The following is a 22,667-nucleotide window of genomic DNA, read 5'->3' as shown; positions in this document are numbered from 1 at the left end:
CTTGCCTGGCACAGGAAAACCAAACATCCATATCAGTAGGAGAAAGGAAGGCATTTATTTGCAGAGTGTCAAGCAAGGAGAATTGGTCCCCTCAAAATTAAGACTCAGTCTCCCCGATGATTTGCAAGTAAGGATTTTTTAAAAGAAGGGAGTCAGAGGTTACAAGCAAAGTCATAAATCAATATGTGGACACTGTACATTTGTTTGACCTAAAAAGGCAGGACGGACATCTCAAGGGGCTTACAGGTCATAGATAGATTCAAAGATTTTCTGATTTGCAATTGGTTAAGGAGGCAAAGCTTTGTCTAAAAATTTGGGATCAGCAGAAAAGAAGGTTAGCTCTGGCTTGTGGGTGTGACTTCTTCCAGGCCCCACAGGAAGAACTTTAGAACAAAGCAGCAGTTGGAGTTCAGTCCTCAGTTCCCCCTTATCTGAGGTCTTCAGACCAGTGGATCCATTTGGTGGAGGTATGGGTTTCTGAAAAACAACTTAGGGATATATGTTAAGATGTTATCTTTAGTTAATATAGGGAACATCTCATAACTAACTTTTTGGATGTTGTTTTAAGGTATTACCTTCTTGTTTCTCAAGTTGCTCGTTTACTTCTTAGAGATAGTTAGATGTGTGGAATTTCCCTTGAAGGAACTCAAGATTTTCTGTTATTACCATGCTTGGGGTTAGGGGTGGCTGTCAGGCCCCTAAGAGGAGTCCCTGTTCTGTCTCACTATTTGGTATGCAAATTGATAGTATAAATAATGTTGACTTGAGTGAAAGTATTTTTCCAAGCAACTATAAAACTATCTAGAGATGTTATGCTAATTCTAAATTATTATTTTTTATTTTTTCCAAAATAGTTTTTCTTAACACTTAGCCAAATTTGAAGTATTCTTAGTGCTTCTGTTATTATGAGTATTCTAGAAATTTCTTTTAATAAGCTTTATTAAGTCAAAAATTTTTCACTAATTTAGACTCATCCACTACTCTTATTAAAATTAGTAATGAAGCTATTTTTATTGAGTTTGTACTTAATAGCCCTGAAAGGGAGCTGATATGAATATATCAGGTTGGAACTTACTCCTCAAATGTTGATGTAATAGCTAACCTGACTGAATAAAAGAGAAAATGTGTAGTGTGGAGATTTTTTTAAAAATCTATTATTGGCTTGCTGAGGTTCCTCCAAAAAAAAAAAAAAAAGTCTTTGCATAGTAAACAAACAAATAAATGCTAATTTGCATCCTATTTTACGCAAAACAATGCTTCAATCCTGAAAACTGCTCTGGAAAGTCATGTCCTGGCTTTCTACTCTTTATTGTGTGAAACTTTTTATTACTGGCTGGAGTTCTTCATTTATGCTCTTCCTTCCACTAAGATTGGATTCCTTAATCAAAATGGTATCCCCCTAGCCTGGTTCAGTAACTCATGCCTGTAATCACAGCACTTTGGGAGGCTGAGGCTGGCAGGCAGATTGCTTGAGACCAGGAGTTCAAGACCAGTCTGGCCAACATGGTGAAACTCCATCTCTACTAAAAATAAAAACATTAGTCAAATGTTGTGGTGCGCCTGTAATCCCAGCTACTCAGGAGGCTGAGACAGGAGAATTGCGTGAATCTGGGAAGCAGTGAGTGAGCTGAGATTGTGCCACTGCACTCTAGCCTGGGCAACAGAGTGAGACTCTGTCTCAAAAAGAAAGAAAATGGTATCCCCTTTTGTGTGCCCATAATCCCTACTTGTACCTCAAGCACTACTGGCTCCTTTGACAATATATGTATTTTAAATTATATTTCTGAATATTCTAATTGATTTTTTCCTTTGTTTTTAGGGTCATTTTTGTGGTTTTCCATGATGTCTCAAAGCATGGGTGATGATAACCTCAGTAGCTTAGATACTAATGAAGCAGAAATTGAACCAGAAAACATGAAAGAAAAGTTCTTCAGAAGCTTAGCAATGTTACTGGAAAACAAAAGTAATAATACTAAGATATTTTCTAAAGCAAAGTACTGTCAGTTGATAAAGGAAGTGAAAGAAGCTAAAGCTAAGGCGAAAAAGGAATCAGTTGACTACCGTCGCTTGGCTAGATTTGATGTTATCCTTGTACAAGGAAATGAGAAGCTAATTGAGGCTGTAAATGGGGAAACAGATAAAATACGGTATTACTTACACAGTGAGGACTTATTCGACATTCTGCATAATACACATCTCAGCATTGGACATGGTGGACGTACGCGCATGGAGAAAGAGTTACAAGCGAAATATAAGAACATCACAAAAGAAGTTATAATGCTATATCTGACCCTCTGTAAACCATGCCAACAGAAAAATTCAAAACTCAAGAAGGTTCTAACATCAAAACCAATTAAGGAAGTTAGTTCAAGATGCCAAGTGGATCTTATAGACATGCAGTTGAATCCTGATGGGGAGTATAAATTTATTATGCATTATCAGGATCTCCGTACAAAGTTAAGTTTTTTGCGGTCATTAAAGTCTAAAAGACCCACGGAAGTTGCACATGCTCTTTTAGATATATTTACAATTATTGGAGCACCCAGTGTCCTACAATCTGACAGTGGGAGGGAATTTTCAAGCCAGGTTGTCAGTGAACTCAGTAATATTTGGCCAGAATTGAAAATTGTCCATGGGAAGTCTCAGACCTGCCAAAGCCAGAGTTCTGCAGAACAAACTGAGGATATCCGAAAGAGGATTTTCTCCTGGATGCAAACTAACAACTCATCACACTGGGCTGAATTTTTGTGGTTCATTCAGATGACCCAAAATCAACCCTATCACAGAAGCATGCAACAGACTCCATGTGAAAGTACATTTAGCTCTGAAGCTAAACTGGGCTTGTCCCATTCTCAGTTAACTGAAGAACTTGTTGCCAGCTTGCATACAGAAAATGAATTAGATCAGGCTAACAAAGAGTTAGAAAATACTTTAAGAGCCCACTATGAAGAAAACATTGAGACTGGAACAGATAGTAGTGATATTGAAGAGAATCTTTCTGTCACTCCTAAGATGGCTGAAAAAAGCTCCCCTGAGAGGAGACTAAGATTTTTATCCTGTGTAGTCTGTGAAAAAGAATGCACAGGTGTTAATAGTTGTATATCATGTGATGGAAATATCCATGCAATTTGTGGAGTGCCCTCTCAACATGAGACTGAGGGCTGTGATCGGCAAATAACCTGTAGCCTTTGCTATGAAACCAGCACAATGAAAAGGAAACGTGATGAGATTCAAAGAAGTTTGCCTGTTCAACCTTCCAAAATGCTAAAGCCATCAGGGACACCATTTTCACCAGACAAAGTAGGAGATTGGGTAAGATTGCATATCTGCCATAGATGAAAGCAGGGGAAGAATCTCATTACACTTTACTGTGAATAAGTGTTGTGTAACAAGGTATATGAAAACACATTTTTATTACCTTGGATATATTTCCCCCAAAGAAGGCCTAATTACTTTTAATGCTTCTCTTTTTTCCCAAGTTGGAAGTTGTAAAGTTGTAACCTTGAATGCTGTCTTTTTTATTATGCATTATCAGGATCTCTGTACAAAGTTAAGTTTTTTATTATTCTGGGGGTGATGAATAGTATCTCTTTTACTCCTTTTTGATGTCACGCATTTCTTGGGAGAATGAGAAAGCTAAGGTTGAGGGAATAAATAGTGTCTATGCTAGTATGCTTCTACAGAGAATGAATTTGGTAACAGATGAATTTAATGTTTCTCTGTTTCAATTGTGAGTTTGGGTTGGGGGTAAGCTAAGAAAAAACATTTCAAATCAAGTGAAGAAGTATTTGTAGGGGTAGGGGATGATAAATTTGCTTGGAAGATAAGGGTTTGCCTTGGGAAAGACTTCAGTTTGGGAATTTAATTGGAGAGTATGAAATAGAACCAAAAAAATTTAACATCAGGAGGCTTTGTGAGGTAGGGTTAATGTTTTGAAATATGGAGATTACTCATGACTTAAACTAGTGGTACTCAAAGTGTGATCAGTAGACCAGTACTGGTATAAAAACTCCAGTCTGTAAGGAAATAAGTATAAAACTTGAGCATAAGTATTTAGAAACATAGCAATTGACATTACTGCAACATTCAAGCAAATGATTAATGGACTTACCTTACCGAATAGAATATAGACCAATTTAGGTATTGTTAAACTCTCAAGGTGAGTCACATGTGGTGGCAGTTACACACTAGTCAAACTCAGTAGGTCCCCATTACAACCTGTGATACTTTATGCTTAGTTTATCAGCCATAACCCAAAGATGTATAAAACTGAGAAAATATAGGCATTTATTTATTTTTATAACTTAACTTTAAAATAATTTTTTATTTTAATCAAGTCTAGTTTTTAACTTGTGGTTTAACATTGTTAGCTAAAGGAGGAAAGTAAAATTCATATTATTTACTTTTATTCCTAATTTCAGATGGCGAAACAAGCTTCACTGGACTTCTTTGTCAAGAAAAGACATGCCTTTTCTGAACACAGTAGTAGTAATAAAAGAAATGTTACCAATAGAAGTTATCCTGAAGAAGGGAGAACCAAAAGAGTTCATGCTAGTTTCACTCGGAAATATGATCCTTCATATATTGAGTTTGGTTTTGTAGCTGTAATTGATGGTGAAGTACTAAAACCACAGTGTATTATTTGTGGAGATGTACTGGCTAATGAAGCAATGAAACCATCAAAGCTTAAGCGACATTTATATTCAAAACATAAAGAAATAAGTTCACAACCAAAAGAATTCTTTGAAAGAAAGAGTAGTGAATTGAAAAGCCAACCAAAGCAGGTGTTCAACGTTTCTCATATAAACATTAGTGCTTTGCGGGCTTCGTATAAAGTAGCACTTCCGGTTGCTAAGTCTAAAACACCATACACAATTGCTGAGACACTAGTGAAAGACTGCATCAAAGAAGTTTGCTTGGAAATGTTGGGTGAATCTGCAGCGAAGAAGGTGGCTCAGGTACCACTTTCCAATGACACCATAGCTCGACGTATTCAGGAACTGGCTAATGATATGGAAGATCAACTTATAGAACAAATAAAACTAGCAAAGTATTTTTCATTGCAACTTGATGAATGCAGAGATATTGCTAACATGATAATTCTTTTAGTCTATGTGAGGTTTGAACATGATGATGATATAAAGGAAGAGTTCTTTTTTTCAGCCTCTTTGCCTACAAACACAACTAGCTCAGAACTATATGAAGCTGTAAAGAATTATATTGTTAACAGATGTGGTTTGGAATTTAAATTTTGTGTAGGAGTATGTTCTGATGGCGCAGCTTCAATGACAGGAAAACATTCTGAAGTGGTAACCCAGATTAAGGAACTTGCACCAGAATGTAAAACAACACATTGCTTCATTCATCGAGAAAGTCTTGCTATGAAAAAAATATCAGCTGAACTAAATAGTGTACTTAATGATATAGTAAAAATTGTGAATTACATAAAATCTAATGCATTGAATTCAAGATTATTCTCTTTATTATGTGATAATATGGAAGCTGATCATAAGCAACTCTTACTGCATGCTGAGATACGGTGGTTATCACGGGGAAAAGTTCTGTCAAGAATGTTTGAAATACGAAATGAACTCTTAGTGTTTCTGCAAGGCAAGAAACCCATTTGGTCCCAACTTTTTAAAGATGTGAATTGGACAGCCAGACTTGCTTATTTGTCTGATATCTTCAGTATTTTTAATGATCTTAATGCTTCTATGCAAGGGAAGAATGCAACTTATTTTTCAATGGCAGATAAAGTTGAAGGACAAAAACAAAAGTTAGAAGCTTGGAAAAACAGAATTTCTACAGATTGTTATGACATGTTTCATAATTTAACAACAATTATCAATGAAGTAGGTAATGATCTTGATATTGCACATCTGCGAACGGTTATCAGTGAACATCTTACAAATTTGTTAGAATGCTTTGAATTTTATTTTCCATCAAAAGAAGATCCACGCATAGGAAATTTGTGGATCCAAAATCCATTTCTTTCATCAAAGGATAACTTAAATTTAACTGTAACTCTACAGGATAAGTTGTTGAAGCTGGCTACCGATGAAGGATTGAAAATCAGTTTTGAAAATACAGCATCTCTTCCTTCATTTTGGATAAAAGCTAAAAATGAATATCCTGAGCTTGCTGAGATTGCTTTAAAATCGCTTCTTCTTTTTCCCTCAACGTACCTCTGTGAAACCGGATTCTCTACTTTAAGTGTTATTAAAACAAAACATAGAAACAGTTTAAATATACATTATCCCCTGAGGGTAGCATTGTCATCAATCCAACCTAGATTAGACAAATTAACAAGCAAGAAGCAAGCTCACTTATCACATTAAAAGCTTTAAATATTGATATGTAAGGTATTTGTTCAAAGTATGCATATAAGCATTGAGTGTGAGGAATTTGCTATTTCGCTTTAAACTTTCTGTCTAATTACAGTTATGGAAGTATGAAGTTATGAGTGAAACAGCAATTTTCTATATAAATTGCCTATATGTATATTTTCAATTAAGACTGTACAGTTTTTATAATTCTTTTATTGTTCCTGTTGTATTTGTCATATTTATTAAAATATAATTTTAGATCTGTTGATTCTAATATTAAAACATTTGATCATATATCTTGTGTCTTCTTATTGTATTTCATTAGCACGTTAAGATGGTAGGAAAACTTCAGGATGGGGGATGGTTTCTTTGAAATAGACTAGGTGAGTGAAGGGAAGTGAATTCAAGGGGGTAGGCTTAGAACTCAAATGCAGGGGACAGGTCAGTAGGATATGAAGTTTGTTAAGCTGATCCAGAGTGGTTAGGTTGGAAGTTGATGTTAAGTTTGTTTTGTAGATGCATGTTTAGACAAAGTGTGTGAGTGGGATGGAAGGAAACACTTATTTTGTAATGGTGTTATGACCTTGGATTCATATTAATACATTCTGATTTCTTTCTTTCTTTTTTTTTTCTTTTGAGACAGGGTCTTGCTCTGTCACCCAGGCTGGAGTGCACTGGTGCAATCTCTGCTGACTGCAACCTCCACCTCCCGGGTTCAAGTGATTCTCTTGCCTCAGTCTTCCGAGTAGCTGGGATTACAGGCACCCACCACCAAGCCCGGCTAATTTTTGTACTTATAGTAGAGACGGGGGTTTCACCATGTTGGCCAGGCTGGTCTCGAACTCCTGACCTCAGATGATCCTCCCACCTCGGCCTCCCAAACTGCTGGAATTACAGGTGTGACCTGCTGCGCCCGGCCGATAAATTCTGATTTCATAAGGATGGGCGATTGGGCCATACTGACAAGGTTTCTAGATTTTGCTAGAGCTGATTGCCTTTAAGGTGCTCTGGGACAAAGTCAGACATTATTGGCTCCTCAATTAGATTTAACAACCTCTATTTTGTTTGGAGATGATTCAGAAAAATGCCACAAACATCTGCTCTTGTGTCTGTGAACTCACTTAAAATGATTGAAAGCAAATTAATCAGATAAGACAGGCTCTTTAGCATAAAAACATGACAGAATCCATGAAGAAAATATCTTTTCCTAGACAGGGTAGCAATTTATAGTAAGTGCTTCATTTCAAATAAATGTAATGTTCAAAGTTAAGGAAAGGAAGGCTATTCAGTGATTCAGAATGTTACTAATAGTTTAACCTTTTGGTAATGAAAGTTTCAAGGATCCTCCAAACCTTTGAAAGTAGAGGAAAGGTTCATATTTAGTCCTGAAACCTCGATTAGATTGTGTTTTATCGTGTGTTTGTTTTAATAAAATCTTACAACTTTTCGGAAACAAAAAACCTTACAATGGTGGATATATTTAGAAGATAGTGGTTTAATTTCTCCCACCGACAAATTATATGCCCTCTTTCTGACCATATTTTGGAACTAAGGGATTTTACAAATTATATGCCCTCTTTTGGACCATATTTTGGAACTAAGGGATTTTAAAATGTTTTACTGTTTGTTTTATTGATTGAATAAAGTATTGTGTTTCCCATATTTAATTTCAAAAGGCAACGTGGTGATTTTATATTTGTTTCTATAAAAACTTAAAGTAATCTGGAAGAAATAAACTAAGAGGGAATTAAGACTACATATTAAAAGAGAACTAAATTCCCTTACATTCTCTCTAAGAAATATAAGGTATTGGATGTCTGAGATTGGTACAAAGCCTTCACGTTCTCTCTAAGAAATATAAAGTATTGGATATCTGAGATTGGTACAAAGCCTTCTCATATACTTGAACACCTATTTTTATTTTTTTCTGCAAATGATTCAGTACCAGGAGGCTAACTTGCTTGACCTTTTTTTCAAGACATAGGAATATTTGTCTTTCCTCCCTTCCCTCCTTGTTTTATTGTGTCACTGTACATTTTTTTTAGGGCAACAGCTTTATTGAGACCGTGAAATCTTACTGCCTATTAACGTGAATTTTATGACTAGTGATTCTGTAGATAACCTGATTTTCTCTTCCTATTTTCTGCTTGTTTTGCAGCAAGTTCACATGTCTATAAACATGTGGTATATGAATACACTGCAAAGGTACCTTGTTTGTGTATACTTATGACTACTGTATGCAGTAGTGTTTATTTCCATCTATCATGTATATATGTGCTGGTTTTTTAAAAAATTGTATTTATGTATAACAGGAGGTTGTGTTGGGCTTTTCCTATTACTCAAAGAAAAGCAACTAGGGAGGAGTCAACGATGGGTCAAGAAGATGCTAAGTACTTCACTTTTTAAAGAAATCTGACAATGACTAGAATCAGAAAGCCTCACCACCCACTGCCCCCATGCACAGCACCCAGACCTAACTTGAAGGATGATTAAGAAGTGGTAGAACTAGCTCCCAACATAGTGCTTTCTGCCAAGGGAATCGCTGGTAGTGATTGAAGATGCCTTCAGGAAGGAGAGACTTGTATTTTATTTCCAGACTGGATGTTAATTTAGGCAGCAAACTTGTTCATCTGCTTTCTGCCTACTTGATCAGGAAAATAAAAGGGAAGGTGGGGATGGGGAGGGGAGGTGATTAGACTTGCAGTAGTTTAGTCTGTATTCCCACAATTTGGGGTAACAAAGATATGCAAGTTTCCTGTGGGTCAAGTGACACCAAGGAATGTAATTAATTCTGACCTCTCAGCTAGTGGCACATTCAGGAAAACTGTCCTGCCTGGAGAACTCTCCAACAAAGCCTGTGGGCATTTATAGCTATTGACAGCTGAAGGATGTGAAAGCCATTAAGTTCTCTATCTACGTATATATTTGTGGGTAAGGCCCCCACAAATATCTTGGAGAATTCTCACATGCTCCTCATGAAAGAATGAGAAAGCTTGAATTCCGGGGCTTAGAAGGCAAATTACACATTTACACTTGGTGTGTGTGTGTGCGCGCACACACACGTTTTGAAGTCTTTGGTCTAGCCCTGGTTTGAGGAAGCAGGATACAAGAGGGAATTGCAGCTGAGGGGCCCGATGGCCTGTACAATTTTATGTCCAGATTCCTCTGTATTGCCCCAGCCACCTGGGTGGAAGACCACTTCTCCTTCAGCTCTGCTGGTGAGAAACTTGAGAAAGAACCAAAGTGAAGGGGAAACCCAAGGTGGGGCTTTTATAGCAGAGAGAGAAGGGTAGAGATTACTTGAGTGATCTCAGTGATGCAAACTCTGGGCTTTTGGATTTTGGTTCTTCTGGTTTGGCTGGCTGCTTAGATATTTCAAAGGCAAAAGAATCTTGAGTCAGGTTCTAAAATGATCCCTGTTAGAAAGTGTCCCTTCTCTGATATATGGCTGTGTACTTTCTGCAGTGGATCTCTCCTGAATAACTCCCAGAATGTCTTTGCCAGTGTTCACCAAGATAGAAAGATTGCAAAAGTTTCAAACATTATACAATTAGAAATCATTATGATAAAGAATAAGACATTTATTTACTGGTTCAAAGAACATACTATGTGCTTTGTATTCTGACATGTGTGTTAAATTGAATTTATGATCAATTTGTTATGATTGATAGAGTTTTAGGAGTAAGTTGTTTTAATAATCAAACCTTGGGCTTATTACAATTATAAAAAGGGGAAAAGCCTGAGGTTGTTAAGGATTGCATGACTTTTTTTTTGAGATGGAGTCTCACTCTGTTACCCAGGCTGGAGTGCACTGGCACAATCTCGGCTCACTGCAACCTCCACCTCCCGGGTTCAAGCGATTCTCTTGCCTCAGCCTCCGGAGTAGCAGGGACTACAGGCATGTGCCACCATGCCAGGCTAATTTTTGTATTTTTAGTAGAGACAGGGCTTCACCATATTGGCCAGGTTGGTCTCGAACTCCTGACCTAGTGATCCGCCTGCCTCAGCCTCCCAAAGTGTTGGGGTTACAGGCATGAGCCACCGTGCCTGGCCGGATTGCATGACTTTTAAGAGTTTATGCTGAAAGAATGATGTACTTTATTTTAGGATTTAAATGCAAATGAATTTGTGACTGAAATCTCTTTTGCATATTTGGGAGAGCAAGTTTTTCCAATTGCCATTTTCTTCACTTGAAAGCAGAAAAACCTTCTTTCAGCTGATTTGAGGAATCAAAACTGAACTCAGAGTGACAGGAGCATAGAGAAATGCAAGATGATGCAGGTTGGAAAAAGATGGCCAGAACAGAAGCTGGTTCATATAGATGAACCAAGTTGAGGAGTTTAGCCATAATCCTGGGGGCACTGGGAAGTCAATAAAAGATTGATAAGTAGAAGTGACTTGAGTTACATTTTAGCAAAGCTTTTCTGAATACAATGAAAAAAATAGATTGGAATGCTGAAGGACAGCAGGACACTGGGAAGAATTTTGTAATGGAATAGATTTATAATAATGGTGTGAACTGAAGAAATGTGAGTAGGGATTCAAGAAAGTGGATACAAGGGAGGAGACCACCCCTCATATTGTCTTAGGCCCAATTTCTGCCTCCAAAGAAAGAAGTAAAAAGTAAAAGGCAGAAATGAAATCCACAAGCAGACAGCCCGGCACCGCACCCTGGGCCTGGTAGTTAAAGATGGACCCCTGACCTAACCGGTTATGTTATCTATAGATTACAGATATTGTATAGAAAAGCACTGTGAAAATCCCTGTCTGTTCTGTTCCATTCTAATGACCCGTGCATGCAGCCCCCAGTCACATACCCGCTGCTTGCTCAATCAATCACGACCCTCTCACGCGGACCCCCTTAGAGTTGTGAGCCTTTAAAAGGGACAGGAATTGATCACTCAGGGAGCTCGGTTGTTGGAGATGTGAGTCTTGCTGAAGCTCTCGGCCGAATAAAGCCCTTCCTTTAACTCGGTGTCTGAGGGGTTTTGTCTGCGGCTTGTGCCACTACAGATATATTTGAAAGACTCCATATTATAAAGGTGCCAGTTAGCAATTGTATTGAAAATGCCAGTAAGGGGCAAGTGAAGTAGCTCACACCTGTAATCCCAGCACTTTGAGAGGCTGAGGCAGGAGGATCGCTTGGGCCCAGGAGTTTGAGACTGGAGTGAGGTGACATGATTATGTCACTCTACTCCAGCCTGGGCTACAGAGCAAGGTCCTGTCTACCCCTCAGATTTTTTAAATTAAAAATATTTTTAAAATAAAATAAATATGTAGTAGGACGGGTTGCAGACAAAACCTCTCAGACACCAGATTTAGGAAGGAAGAGGCTTTGTTTGGCCAGAAGCGTTGGCAGACTTGCATCTGAAGAACCGAGCTCCCTGAAAACGTTCCTGGCCTTTTTAAGGGCTTACAACTCTAAGGGGTCCAAGTGAAAGGGTCGTGATAGATTATGCAAGCATGGGCTATGTGACTGAGGGCTACATGCATCAGTGGTGGGGGCTACCAGAACAGAACAGAAAGTTTCACAATGCTTCTCCATACAATGTCTGGAATCAACCAGCACTTAACTGCACAAGCAGTTAGGGTAGGGGTTAGTCTTTTACCTTCAGGCCTGGTCAGTGGCGTCAGTCAGTCTGGCCACTGACACTACTTCTATTATTTTTCAGCGTTTACTTCCTCCTTTGCAACTCTGCCATAGGAGGCAGAGGGAAAATCCAGGAAAAATGGTCTCTTTCCTCAAATACACCAATAGAGGTTTCACACAATGCTACAACTGTGTCTAAAATAAGAGCAAAGGTCAATACTTGCTTAGAGGCATTTAAAAACAAAAACAGGAGAAAATTTGCATTATCAGATAACAAAACTTATTATAAAACTATAGTGCTTAAGATGTGATATTAAGACAGCAATCAATAAACCATTAGAACAGAGTAGGGAATCCAGAAACAATCTTGTGGATATAAGGAAACTTGGTATATAACAGAACTTTGCTCCTCAGTGAGGAAGAGGAAAAATTGATGGTCTATTTGGAAGAAAATGAAATTGGATCCCTGCATTCTAAATATTTTAGGCTTAAATGTGAAAGGCAAAGAGAATGCGTTTTTGAACCTGAAGAAGGAAATAGTTTCTTATGATGCAGAAACACAAACTATAAAAAAGAAATCTAGCTGTATTAAAATGATTAACTTCTGCCTACCATAAGACACCATCAAATGTGAAACCATTAATTAAAACTGGAGCATATATCTGCAACACGTGCTTGACAAAGGATTATCATTCAGAATATAAGAATTACTATAAATCAATGAGAAAAAACAAGCAACTAAATAGAAAAATTAGCAAAATAGGCACTTCAAAAAAGAAAAAGTCTGAATGCCCAACGACATATAAAAAGATATTCGTAACCAGGTTGGGTGTGGTGGCTCATGCCTGTAATCCCAGCACTTTGGGAAGCTGAGGAGGGTGGATCACCTGAGGTCAGGAGTTCGAGACCAGCCTGGCCAACATGGTGAAACCCCGTTTCTACTAAAAATACAAAAATTAGCCGGGCGTGGTGGCGCAAGCTTGTAGTCCCAGCTACTCGGGAGGCTGAGGCAGGAGAATCGCTTGAACCCAGGAGGTGGAGGTTGCAGTGAGCCTGGGCAATAGAGTAAAACTCTGTCTCAAAAAAAAAAAAAAAAGATAGTCAAAATAATTGGTAATCATATAAATACATATTTAAATTACAATTACACTCACCAGACTGGCCCAAATTAAAGTATCAAGTGTTGGCCAGAATGTGAATCAAACTCAAGCTCTTATACTCTGCATTTTATGTACACGTTGGTACAAGCATTTTAGGAAACCATATGACATTTTCTAGTAAAGTTGAAGATGTGCATGCCCTGCAATCTTACAAATCCACTCTTTTTTTTTTTTTTTTTTTTTGAGACAGAGTCTCGCGCTGTGTCACCCAGGCTGGAGTGCAATGGCGCGATCTCGGCTCACTGCAAGCTCCGCCTCTCAGGTTCACGCCATTCTCCTGCCTCAGCCTCCGAGTAGCTGGGACTACAGGCGCCCGCCACCACGCCCGGCTAGTTTTTTGTATTTTTAGTAGAGACGGGGTTTCACCATGTTAGCCAGGATGGTCTCGATCTCCTGACCTCGTGATCCACCCGCCTCGGCCTCCCAAAGTGCTGGGATTATAGGCTTGAGCCACTGCGCCCGGCCACAAATCCACTCTTATTTACATGCATTGTGAGGAGCCATGTCTTTGAGTGCTTATAACACCAATATAAAAACCCATACTGGGAACAACCCAAATGTCCATTCATAGGACAGTTGTAATATATTTATTCAACAACTAAAATTTGTACTATATTCAACAACTAGAATACAGTAGTAAAAATGAATGCTTACTGAGAATTTTGGGGGTAATGAAATGGACTATATCTTGATTAAGTAGTGGGTATATATATATATGTAAATGCATATATGTCAAAAATCATCATATTATATAGTTAAAATGGGTGCATTTATTCTATGTAAATTATACATCAATAAAGTCAACTTTAAAAATAAATGACCTACATTTACATGCATCAATGTGGATTAAATTTAACAATACAATATTGGAAAAGAAAACCAAGTTGCAGAAGAATACACAAACATTGTACCACTTATGTTTAAAAAAAAACTTTATAAAAAGTTTTATGTATGTGAAGAGACTAAACAGCATAAACTAGAGATGCTATGTGGTAAAACTATAAAGCAAGAGAAAGCCCACAAAATACAAAGAATTTTGGATAGGGATTATCTCTCTTGGATGACAGAAGAAGGCAGGGATTGTGATTTTGGCAGAGCTACTAAGGTCATATTGTTTCTTAACATGGGTGGGGAACAAGGATATTCAGCTTATTATTTTTTGTAAATGGCTTGTGAATATGTTATAAATATTATTTTATCTGTTTTGGAAGTTTTAAATATAAAGGAATTAGTTAAATATAAATCTGACAAAATTATGCTGAAAGCAGAATAGAAAGATTAAAAAATAATGAAAGAAGCAGAGTTATCAAGGAGAAACCAAAGAGTTCCAATATCTACTCCTAAGGAGAGAACAGGGAGAAGTAATTGTCAAGATAAAGGATAAGAATATTCTAGAATTGATCAAAGTAGTTTAAACCATAAACACATATTTTATGTCACAGGATAAAGTGGTCTAAACATTATTTGAATGGCCCAGAAATGTATGTCACCAGGGACAGAGTGTTTTTGTCCTATTTTCTCTTCCTTCCTCCATCTGTTGGCCTTTGCACTCAGGTTCATCATCAGAGGTCACAAGTGGACTTTGTCACCCTCAGTGTTAGCTACTCATAAAAAATCATTTAAGAATGGCAATGTCATAAGGCAAAAGAGCTTTTTCTTGGAACTCTCTTCCATCAATAAGGAAAAGTCTTTAAAAAAAAATCTCTAGTAGATTCCCCCTTCAACTAAGTACCCATAATTGGCTCACATAATTTACCCTACACATCTTTACTTAAGGGCAATAAGATTGCCATAAAAGAAAACCTTAGAAAAATCATGATTCACCCCCTATGCCAGGGTACTTTATCATGCAGTAGGAATCCTGTTACCAAGAAAAGCAGAAAATAGCTCTCGTGTTGGCAATCCTCCATGTCTGTCAACATTGATAAATATGAGGGCAAATACTTTCTGGATACTTGCTGGAAAGAGTAAATTTTTACAGCCTTTCAGGAGGATGATTTAGAAATAAGCATAGAAGAGTTTAAAAACAGTTGACCAAGTATAATTGTTAGAATTATATAATATATATACAAACCTAATTATGAAATTAAAACATTAGGATAGTTTATATTAGTCTAATCTAAGACAGAGAAGGAAACCATCTACACAGGCCAACTTTAGAGGAACTGCTTACTGAAGTAGTGTTTCTTTCATGTATTTAAATATTAAGCAATCCTAATAATAAAGATTGAGATGCATTTTCTTGCATGAGAAGCTGGTCAAAACATTGTGTTGACTGGGAAAAGAAGATTATAAAACAGTTTACATAGTACAGTCTTAATTTGGAAATAGTATTCTATGTGTATTAAGAATATCTGAAAAATTATTTCCCAAAAATGTCAACAGTGCAAATCGAGACAGAGATAGTAGAGTTTGCAAAATCATTAAGTGATGGATGAGTCTAATGAATATACATTTATAGGCTTAAAATACTCTAATTCAGCCAGGTGCTGTGGCTCACATCTGTAATCCCAGAACTTTGGGAGGCTGAGGCGGGCAGATCACGAGGTCAGGAAATCAAGACCATCCTGGGCAACATGGTGAGACCTTGTCTCTACTAAAAATACAAAAATTGACTAGGTGTGGTGTCGTACGCTTGTAGTCCCAGCTACTCAGGAGGCTGAGGCGGGAGAATTGCTTGAACCCAGGAGGTGGAGGCTGCAGTGAGTCCAGATCACACCACTGCACTCCAGCCTGGGCGATAGAGTGAGACTCAGTCTCAAACAAACAAACAAACAAACAAACAAAATCTGTAATTCAACTTTGATTAAAATAAAATTTACTTTTAAAACTATAATTACAAGTTTAAAAATCTTGAAAGTGAAAGATGATTGTTGACTCAAGTGCTTTTGAAAAAACAGTCATTACTCTTTGTTATAAAGAAAGGGGAGAAGTTTGGAAAATGTTTATATCCTAATTGCCGTAAAAGTATAGTGCATTTACCAGGTGAGGTTAAAGTCATACTTAAGTTTTATATATATAGTCCTCATGAAATTTAATTTCTGGCTAATTTATTTACTGAGATGAACAAGAAATTTTTCTGTAAAATTTAAAGATTTTAATATTAATTACCTTCAGTATTTGTTAGTAAAATGTTTTATCACAGGAAACTGTGTTTGTTAAGGATACATGTTAAAGAATTTTGAGATTTTTCCTTAAAGTCATAAATTATGCTTTTTTCATGAATTTCCATGCTAATCCTGGTTAACTAACCCTCTGACTATGAACTTACTAATAGTAATATAATTAATTTTACTATATACAAAACCAAAAATTATCTTGTGGGTTAGGAAAAGTATACTGTCTAAACCCTTGACACAAATACATACCTTTCATTTTTTAAAGGAGAAGAAAATTTTCTTTGTGTTGAAAGAGAATAAGCTGAAGCAACTGTCACAGAGATGAAAATCTACTTCACAAAGAAAATATCTGTAATTATATGTGTAAATGGTCTCTTAAAAAACTTCAAAATATCTGCCTTTTTTTTTTTTTTAAACATGGATACTTCCATCATACCAGCATAAGAATTTTGCCTTGCCCTTATGATGGCCTATATTTTACCTCAGTGCAGTTATAGTTGCTATTTCACTGATTTGGGATCAGAGAACAAGGGAGGAATTGATAGACGAAAGAAGGTAATCTTGGCTGGGCACAGTGGCTTATGCCTGTAATTCCAGCACTTTGGGAGGCTGAGGCAGGTGGACCACGAGGTCAGGAGTTCAAGACCAGCCTGGCCAAGATGGTGAAACCCCGTCTCTACTAAAACTACAAAAATTAGCTGGGCCTGGTGGTGGGTGCCTGTAATCCCAGCTACTCGGGAGGTTAAGGCAGAGGATTGAGGATTGGAATTGCTTGAACCTGGGAGGAGGAGTTTGCAGTGAGCTGAGATCACACCATTGTATTCCAGCCTGGGTGACAGAGCAAGAGAGCAAAACTCCATCTCGAAAAAAAAAAAAAAAAAAAAAAGAAGGTAACCTTTTTCTGACTTGATGAGTTTGGAGTGTTTCCTGGGAAATTCAGGTCTCCAACCAGAGTCTGCATCATGAGTTTGGAGCTAGGGTGAAAATTTTTGGCTAGCATGAAACTGAATAAAATAATCTAAGAGAGAAAGTATGAAGTGATAGGAGAAATATTTCTAGGGCCAAACACTTGGTAACACCACATATAAGGTTCAGACAGAAAAACAGTACTCAAAAAAAGAAAAAAAAGATAGGGAGAAGAAAATGGTAAGAAGTCAGAAGACAGCTGGGAAGTAATAATTTAATGGTAGCCATGAAATGAGAGATATGCATGTGAGTAATTGTCAACCATACAAAATTCTTGGTAAGATAAAGTCTTGGTAAGATGGATCTAAAGTGAACTTGGATAGCCTGCTCAGTAATTCTCCTGCCCTTCTGGGAACCCTTATTTTCTCCTATGTACCCCACCCACATCCTCTTGGATACTTTGGCAAGTACCTTGATCTTACACAAATCCACAGACCTGACCAGAATTGATTGTTTCATGTTGCACAGCTGATATAAGCTAGGCTTGTGATGGACTTTCAAGGATTTTGGATGTGAGAGCAAATAAAAGGATCAGGATACGTTCTGTCTCTTGGCTTAAGCCAAGATGTAAAGCTTGAGAGTTTCTTTTTCATGTTAAGACAGCGATTCCGTAGAGTACAGAATAGAGATAATACAAGAGACAGAGTAAAGCCAACTTGCAGAAGGAAGTAGATATAATAGAAAGCCCTTGACATCACTAGAGTTCCAGGTTTCAATTGTCACCTAGAATCCGCTATATTCTTGTCCTTTCCAAAGTTCAATTATTTGAAATTTCCTTGGATTCTATTAATAGGAGCTAGTAAATTCTCCTTTTTGCTTAGGTTAGTTTAGGATTTGTGCCATTTGACACCATAAGTTTTAATTAATACAGTTTATTAATTTGGTAAAAACAGAGGTCATTGATTACTCTGTTTAATTCAAAGTGGTTTCAGTGGAGTAGTAGAAAAGAAAACATTACAGTGAGTCGAATTATTAAGAAGTAAGAAAGAGGTAACAGCTAGTGTAGACAGATTTTAGCTTTGTTCATTTCCTTAATAAATATTTATTGAGGGCTTACTATATGACTTTACCAGGGACTCAGAATCAAAAAAGATGAGTATGATATAGTCCTCTAAGAAACTCTCAGCTTTTTGAAGGAAGCCGATAAGATGGTATTTTCAATGCAGTGCCTAAGACTATGACTCAGAGAGGAAGGGGAGAGAGAGAGAATGACAGGAAGAGACTGGAGATGGAAATGGGGATTACTGATGGATTTAGACTTCAAGGAGGCAAGTAAAAATAGAGTTAAAATCACAGGTGGACAGATTTACCTAGATGATGAAAAGGACCTTCTTTTGAAAAAGGAAGTCTGAGTCTAAGATGGCCTTTAAAAAAAAAAAAAAGAAAAAAAAAAAAAAAAAGGAAAAGGGGGTGGCATATCAGCTGACTTCAGCAAGACAACTCTCTTTCATAAGCTACTTACATTTCGCTCCAAAATTACTGATCACCTGTTATGCACAAGAAGAGGACTTCATCTCCATAGGCATCAAATAAAAGGGAAAATGATCCTACCCTTTGTAGAGTTAGGGAGCTGAACTAAGATAACTCAGATTCACACACTGTGGCTGTATTCTCAGAAGGAGGCTGAAAGACTCCTCCTACAGACTTGATTCTGATCCAAAGTCAGAACCTTTTCCATCAAGCTGTATGGACCCATACTAATCACTTCAACTTTCTACTCTATTTCGTTTGCTCTCCCTTTCATTTTTCCTCCTCTCCCAGCTTCCTTCTCTATTATCCATTACTTATTTTTAACAGTTAAGATCTAGTCAGAAGACAGAAACCGCATGGCAATTTGAACAAGAAATATTCAACTTAAAGAATTATTAACTAGTAACAGGGCACTGTCTAGTAAGAGTAGAGAACTCTTCGGAGCAGCCACTGCCTCTAGGCCTGAGGCAGAGCATCCAAGACAGGAACAAAGTGGGAAAAGCACTTCCCCCTGCCATTGGCTGAAAAGTTCTCTGAGGTGCCATACGCTGGAGCTGGCACTCAGGCAATCACCCATTATTAGAGTGTGGAATGAGCTCTCTGGGGAGCCGCCTGCTAGGGCTTGTGTAAGGTTCACTGGAAAGTCGTCGGCCGGGAGTTTCACAAACTCGCGAGGGATGATCGCCCTGGGTGCCCCACAGCCCACCCCACACCGCAGTGTTATTGACCTGGTTTGTTCTGCCCGCGCACAGAAAATCAATCACTGTGATAAACAGTTTGTGAAAAAGAGAAAAGATTTAGTCACAGGGCAGCCCAGGGAGGAGGCAGAAGAGCAGCTCTCAGATCCGTTTCCCGGAAGAGAAGGCTTAGGGATAATTACGAGTTAGGGAAGTGGGGTGGTCTAAGGTGTGGGGAAAAGTGATTGGCAGTGAGGGAAAATGAAGTAACAGGTTCGTTCTGCGCAAAATTTCACGGTATTGCATTGGACATAATGTACAGAAAATGACGGCGTTAGTATGATCTGAGGGTGGAGTTTTTGGCCACCTGTTGGGCACTTGCGCAGATCCCGTTGAAGGGTCGGTGGTCTCAACCGGTTTAAACTGGACAGGAGTTGCCCCAGGTTCCTGAAAAACAACTGAAGCTACCGTTACCATGGCGACTTACAGACATTATCTACACGGTCGCTGGTAAGGGTTAAGTTCTAATGTTCAGCGGAGCGGCCCTCAGCTTCATGGGGGAAAAAAAAATCACAAAATAACAGCGGCCAAAAGCAAACAGGGCAGGCTACATTTGGCATACCCGATCAGATTAACACCTTGGTTTCAGCAGGAACAAGCAGAAAAATTATGGAGTCCAGAGGCCCCTTCCTCTTGCAGTGTACTCGCCTAGCACAGCTTAAACATTACCATTTGGCGAAACAAATGTTTTCAAGGTCCACCTCCAGTATCATAGAGCAGGACAAGGAAGGGGCGATTTGGAGCTGGCAGCCAATACATTGATAACTGGGCACACTGTCTTTCCCTTTGTTCCTCTTTCCTCCGTTTTCTTTCTCTCTCATTCCTCTCACCCTCGCTTTGTTCTCCCTTTCCCTCCTTCTCTCTCTAGCTCCCCGCCTTCTCCTTCCTCTCTCCCTTGCACTCTGGCTCCAGTCATCACTCTTACTATCCCTCTGTGTCCTGTTCTTTCACTATCTCACCCTCTTTTCCTTTATCTCCCTCTCTCTTCGTTTTCCACTTTGATATCGAAACTTTGTGTTTCACCTTGACCCTCCTCCTCTTTTTTCTATATGAGCTTACTGAATTAAATGATAATCTATTGCCCTTCACCTGTTCAACCCTCTTCCCCTCCCCACAAACCCCTGGAAATGAAGAATCATTTAACTCTCTCTGTAGATTTGCCTTTTTAGAAGGTCAATGTCATATAATTGGAATCATAGTCTGTAACCTGTTCAGGCTGACTTTTTTTTTACTTAGCAATATGCACTTACGCCTTTTCATGGTTTTATGGCACACTTTTAAATTTCTGTATAAAATTCCAATGTATGAATGTACCACAGCTTGTAAAGATATTTGCCCATTGAAGGACATCTTAGATGCTTCCAGTTTTTGAAGAATACTATGAATGTTATGAATAAAGCTACTATAAACATTCATGTATAGGCATTTTGTGTGGACAAGAGTTTTAAAATCAAATGGGCAAATATCTAGGACTGTCCTTATTTCCATTGAATTATATATTTGCTTCTTTGTCAATGATCACATGGCTATCTTTGTGTGGGTCTATTTCTGGAGTCTCTATTCTATTGTTCCATGTGTCTGTTCTTTTACCAATACCACACTGTCTTGATTACTGTAGTTTTACAGTATTTCTTGAAGTCTGGTAATGTGAGTCTTCTTACTTTTTTATTCTTCAATATTGTACAGAAGCTTTAAGAGCTAAAGGGAATGATTTATGAAACAAATCTTTGTTTCACTTATTTTCAATTTTACTTTTGAACATTGGAGTTTCTGAAAAGCTCCCAAAGATGAGACAGGAATCCACATAGGTGACTTCCTGGTGTTTACCCAACTCAGCAATAGGAGGTAGGGACAGCAGCGATGGGGAATTCAGCTCCATGGGATAGGGCAGGGGTCGGAGTGGGGAGGACAAGGGAAGGTGTCTCACTATTGTCCTATTCAAGTGGTACCTATGCATCAGGAAAAACATCTAGGACACCTTGTGCCTTAGGACTGCAACTGTTCTTCCTCTTCCTTCTCTTTGTCTTATCTCCTTGTGTCAAAAATTTTTTCTTTCTGCCCACTACCATTTCCTCAAACCATGACAGCTTAACAAATATGACAAAGCTAGTTCATAGAAGAGAAACTAACGTTCCTGTACAAAAGTTCTTTAAAACATTTCAATTTGATACCTCATCTCTTTTCTCATAAACCCAGATTCATCTTTCTAACTTTGTTTGCTTATAATCAATATATTTATTGCTAGAGCTGGAAGATGACTTATAAATCAGTTATTTTAATATCATCATTGCATAAATGATAAAACAGAGATAATGTTAGCTGCTCAATGGTATCCTCTCCTGTCATATTAAACAGAATATATCACTCAAGAGAATATGTGTTTGTGTGTGTGTGTGTGTGTGTGTGTGTTACATAAGTAACACTTGGTTATTCTTGCCTAAATCCACAGCATGTCTGTCTAGGGCCACTCTTTTAGAGGCAACCATATTCAGCAGTTCCTTGGTTTTCCTCTCTGAGATTTTTAATTTATATATTAAAAAGTATCTGGGTATATATAAGCCCCCAAAAGATTCTGCTTATTGCTTAAGAAGATAAAAGTAGAAGGGCTCACAATATCTGACTTCAAAACTTATTATAAAGCTACAGGTAGAAAGTTAGGTCACTGATTTGACATCTTTCTTCTTTTTTGATACAGGCATTTACAGCTATAAATTTTCTTCCAAGCACTGCTTTATCTGCATCCTGTAAGTTTTTGTATGTTGTGTCTTCATTTTTATTCATTTCAAAGTATTTTTTGGTTTCCTTTGGTGTTTCTTATTTGACCCACTGGCTATACAAGAGTGTTGCTTAATTTCCACATACTTTTGTGTCTTGCACATTTTTCCCCTGCCATTGATTTCTAATTCCATTACGTTATGATTAGAGAAAATACATCACATCATTTTTACACTTTTAATTTTTTGAGGTTTGTTTTACGGCCTGGAATGTGGTCCTCATGGGGAACGTTTCATGTGTACTTGAGGGGAAAATATCTTCTGTTCTAGGCAACTCAACAGGAGAATGTCTGTACCTGCCAAAATCAGTCTATAAGATTGGAAGTTTTTCTTCCTTCAAATGCACAGACACCAGTGCAATGCCACACAGATCATGAAGAATTAGTCAAACACAATTTCACTGAAGAAAACTATTAATGCTTCAGTAACTGAATTGTAAGAAATAAAGATCTATACATTACCTGATAAAGAATTCAAAATAATCATCTGAAATAAGCTCAATAAGCTATAAGAGAATGTATATAG

At 37.8% G+C, this 22,667-nt stretch overlaps 1 protein-coding gene across 2 annotated transcripts in view; it reads left to right on the top strand.

Annotated features, from left to right (window-relative positions):
- The window catches only part of ZBED9 (zinc finger BED-type containing 9), a 44,856-nt gene extending 38,239 nt beyond the window's left edge, over positions 1–6,617 (top strand). For both annotated transcript variants that reach the window (XM_025383445.1, XM_025383444.1), the window contains 2 exons: positions 1,820–3,312; positions 4,422–6,617. In XM_025383445.1, coding sequence (XP_025239230.1) covers positions 1,820–3,312; positions 4,422–6,338 — 3,410 coding nt within the window. In that variant the 3' untranslated portion in view covers positions 6,339–6,617. The remainder of the gene's footprint in view (positions 1–1,819; positions 3,313–4,421) is intronic.
- Positions 6,618–22,667: the final 16,050 nt, after the last annotated feature.

The sequence above is a fragment of the Theropithecus gelada genome, chromosome 4 (genome assembly GCF_003255815.1).
Source record: "Theropithecus gelada isolate Dixy chromosome 4, Tgel_1.0, whole genome shotgun sequence".
In the NCBI taxonomy this organism is placed as follows: Eukaryota; Metazoa; Chordata; class Mammalia; order Primates; family Cercopithecidae; genus Theropithecus; species Theropithecus gelada.
The sequence above is the reverse complement of the archived record's forward strand: the minus strand, read 5'-3'. Positions and strand labels throughout refer to the sequence as shown.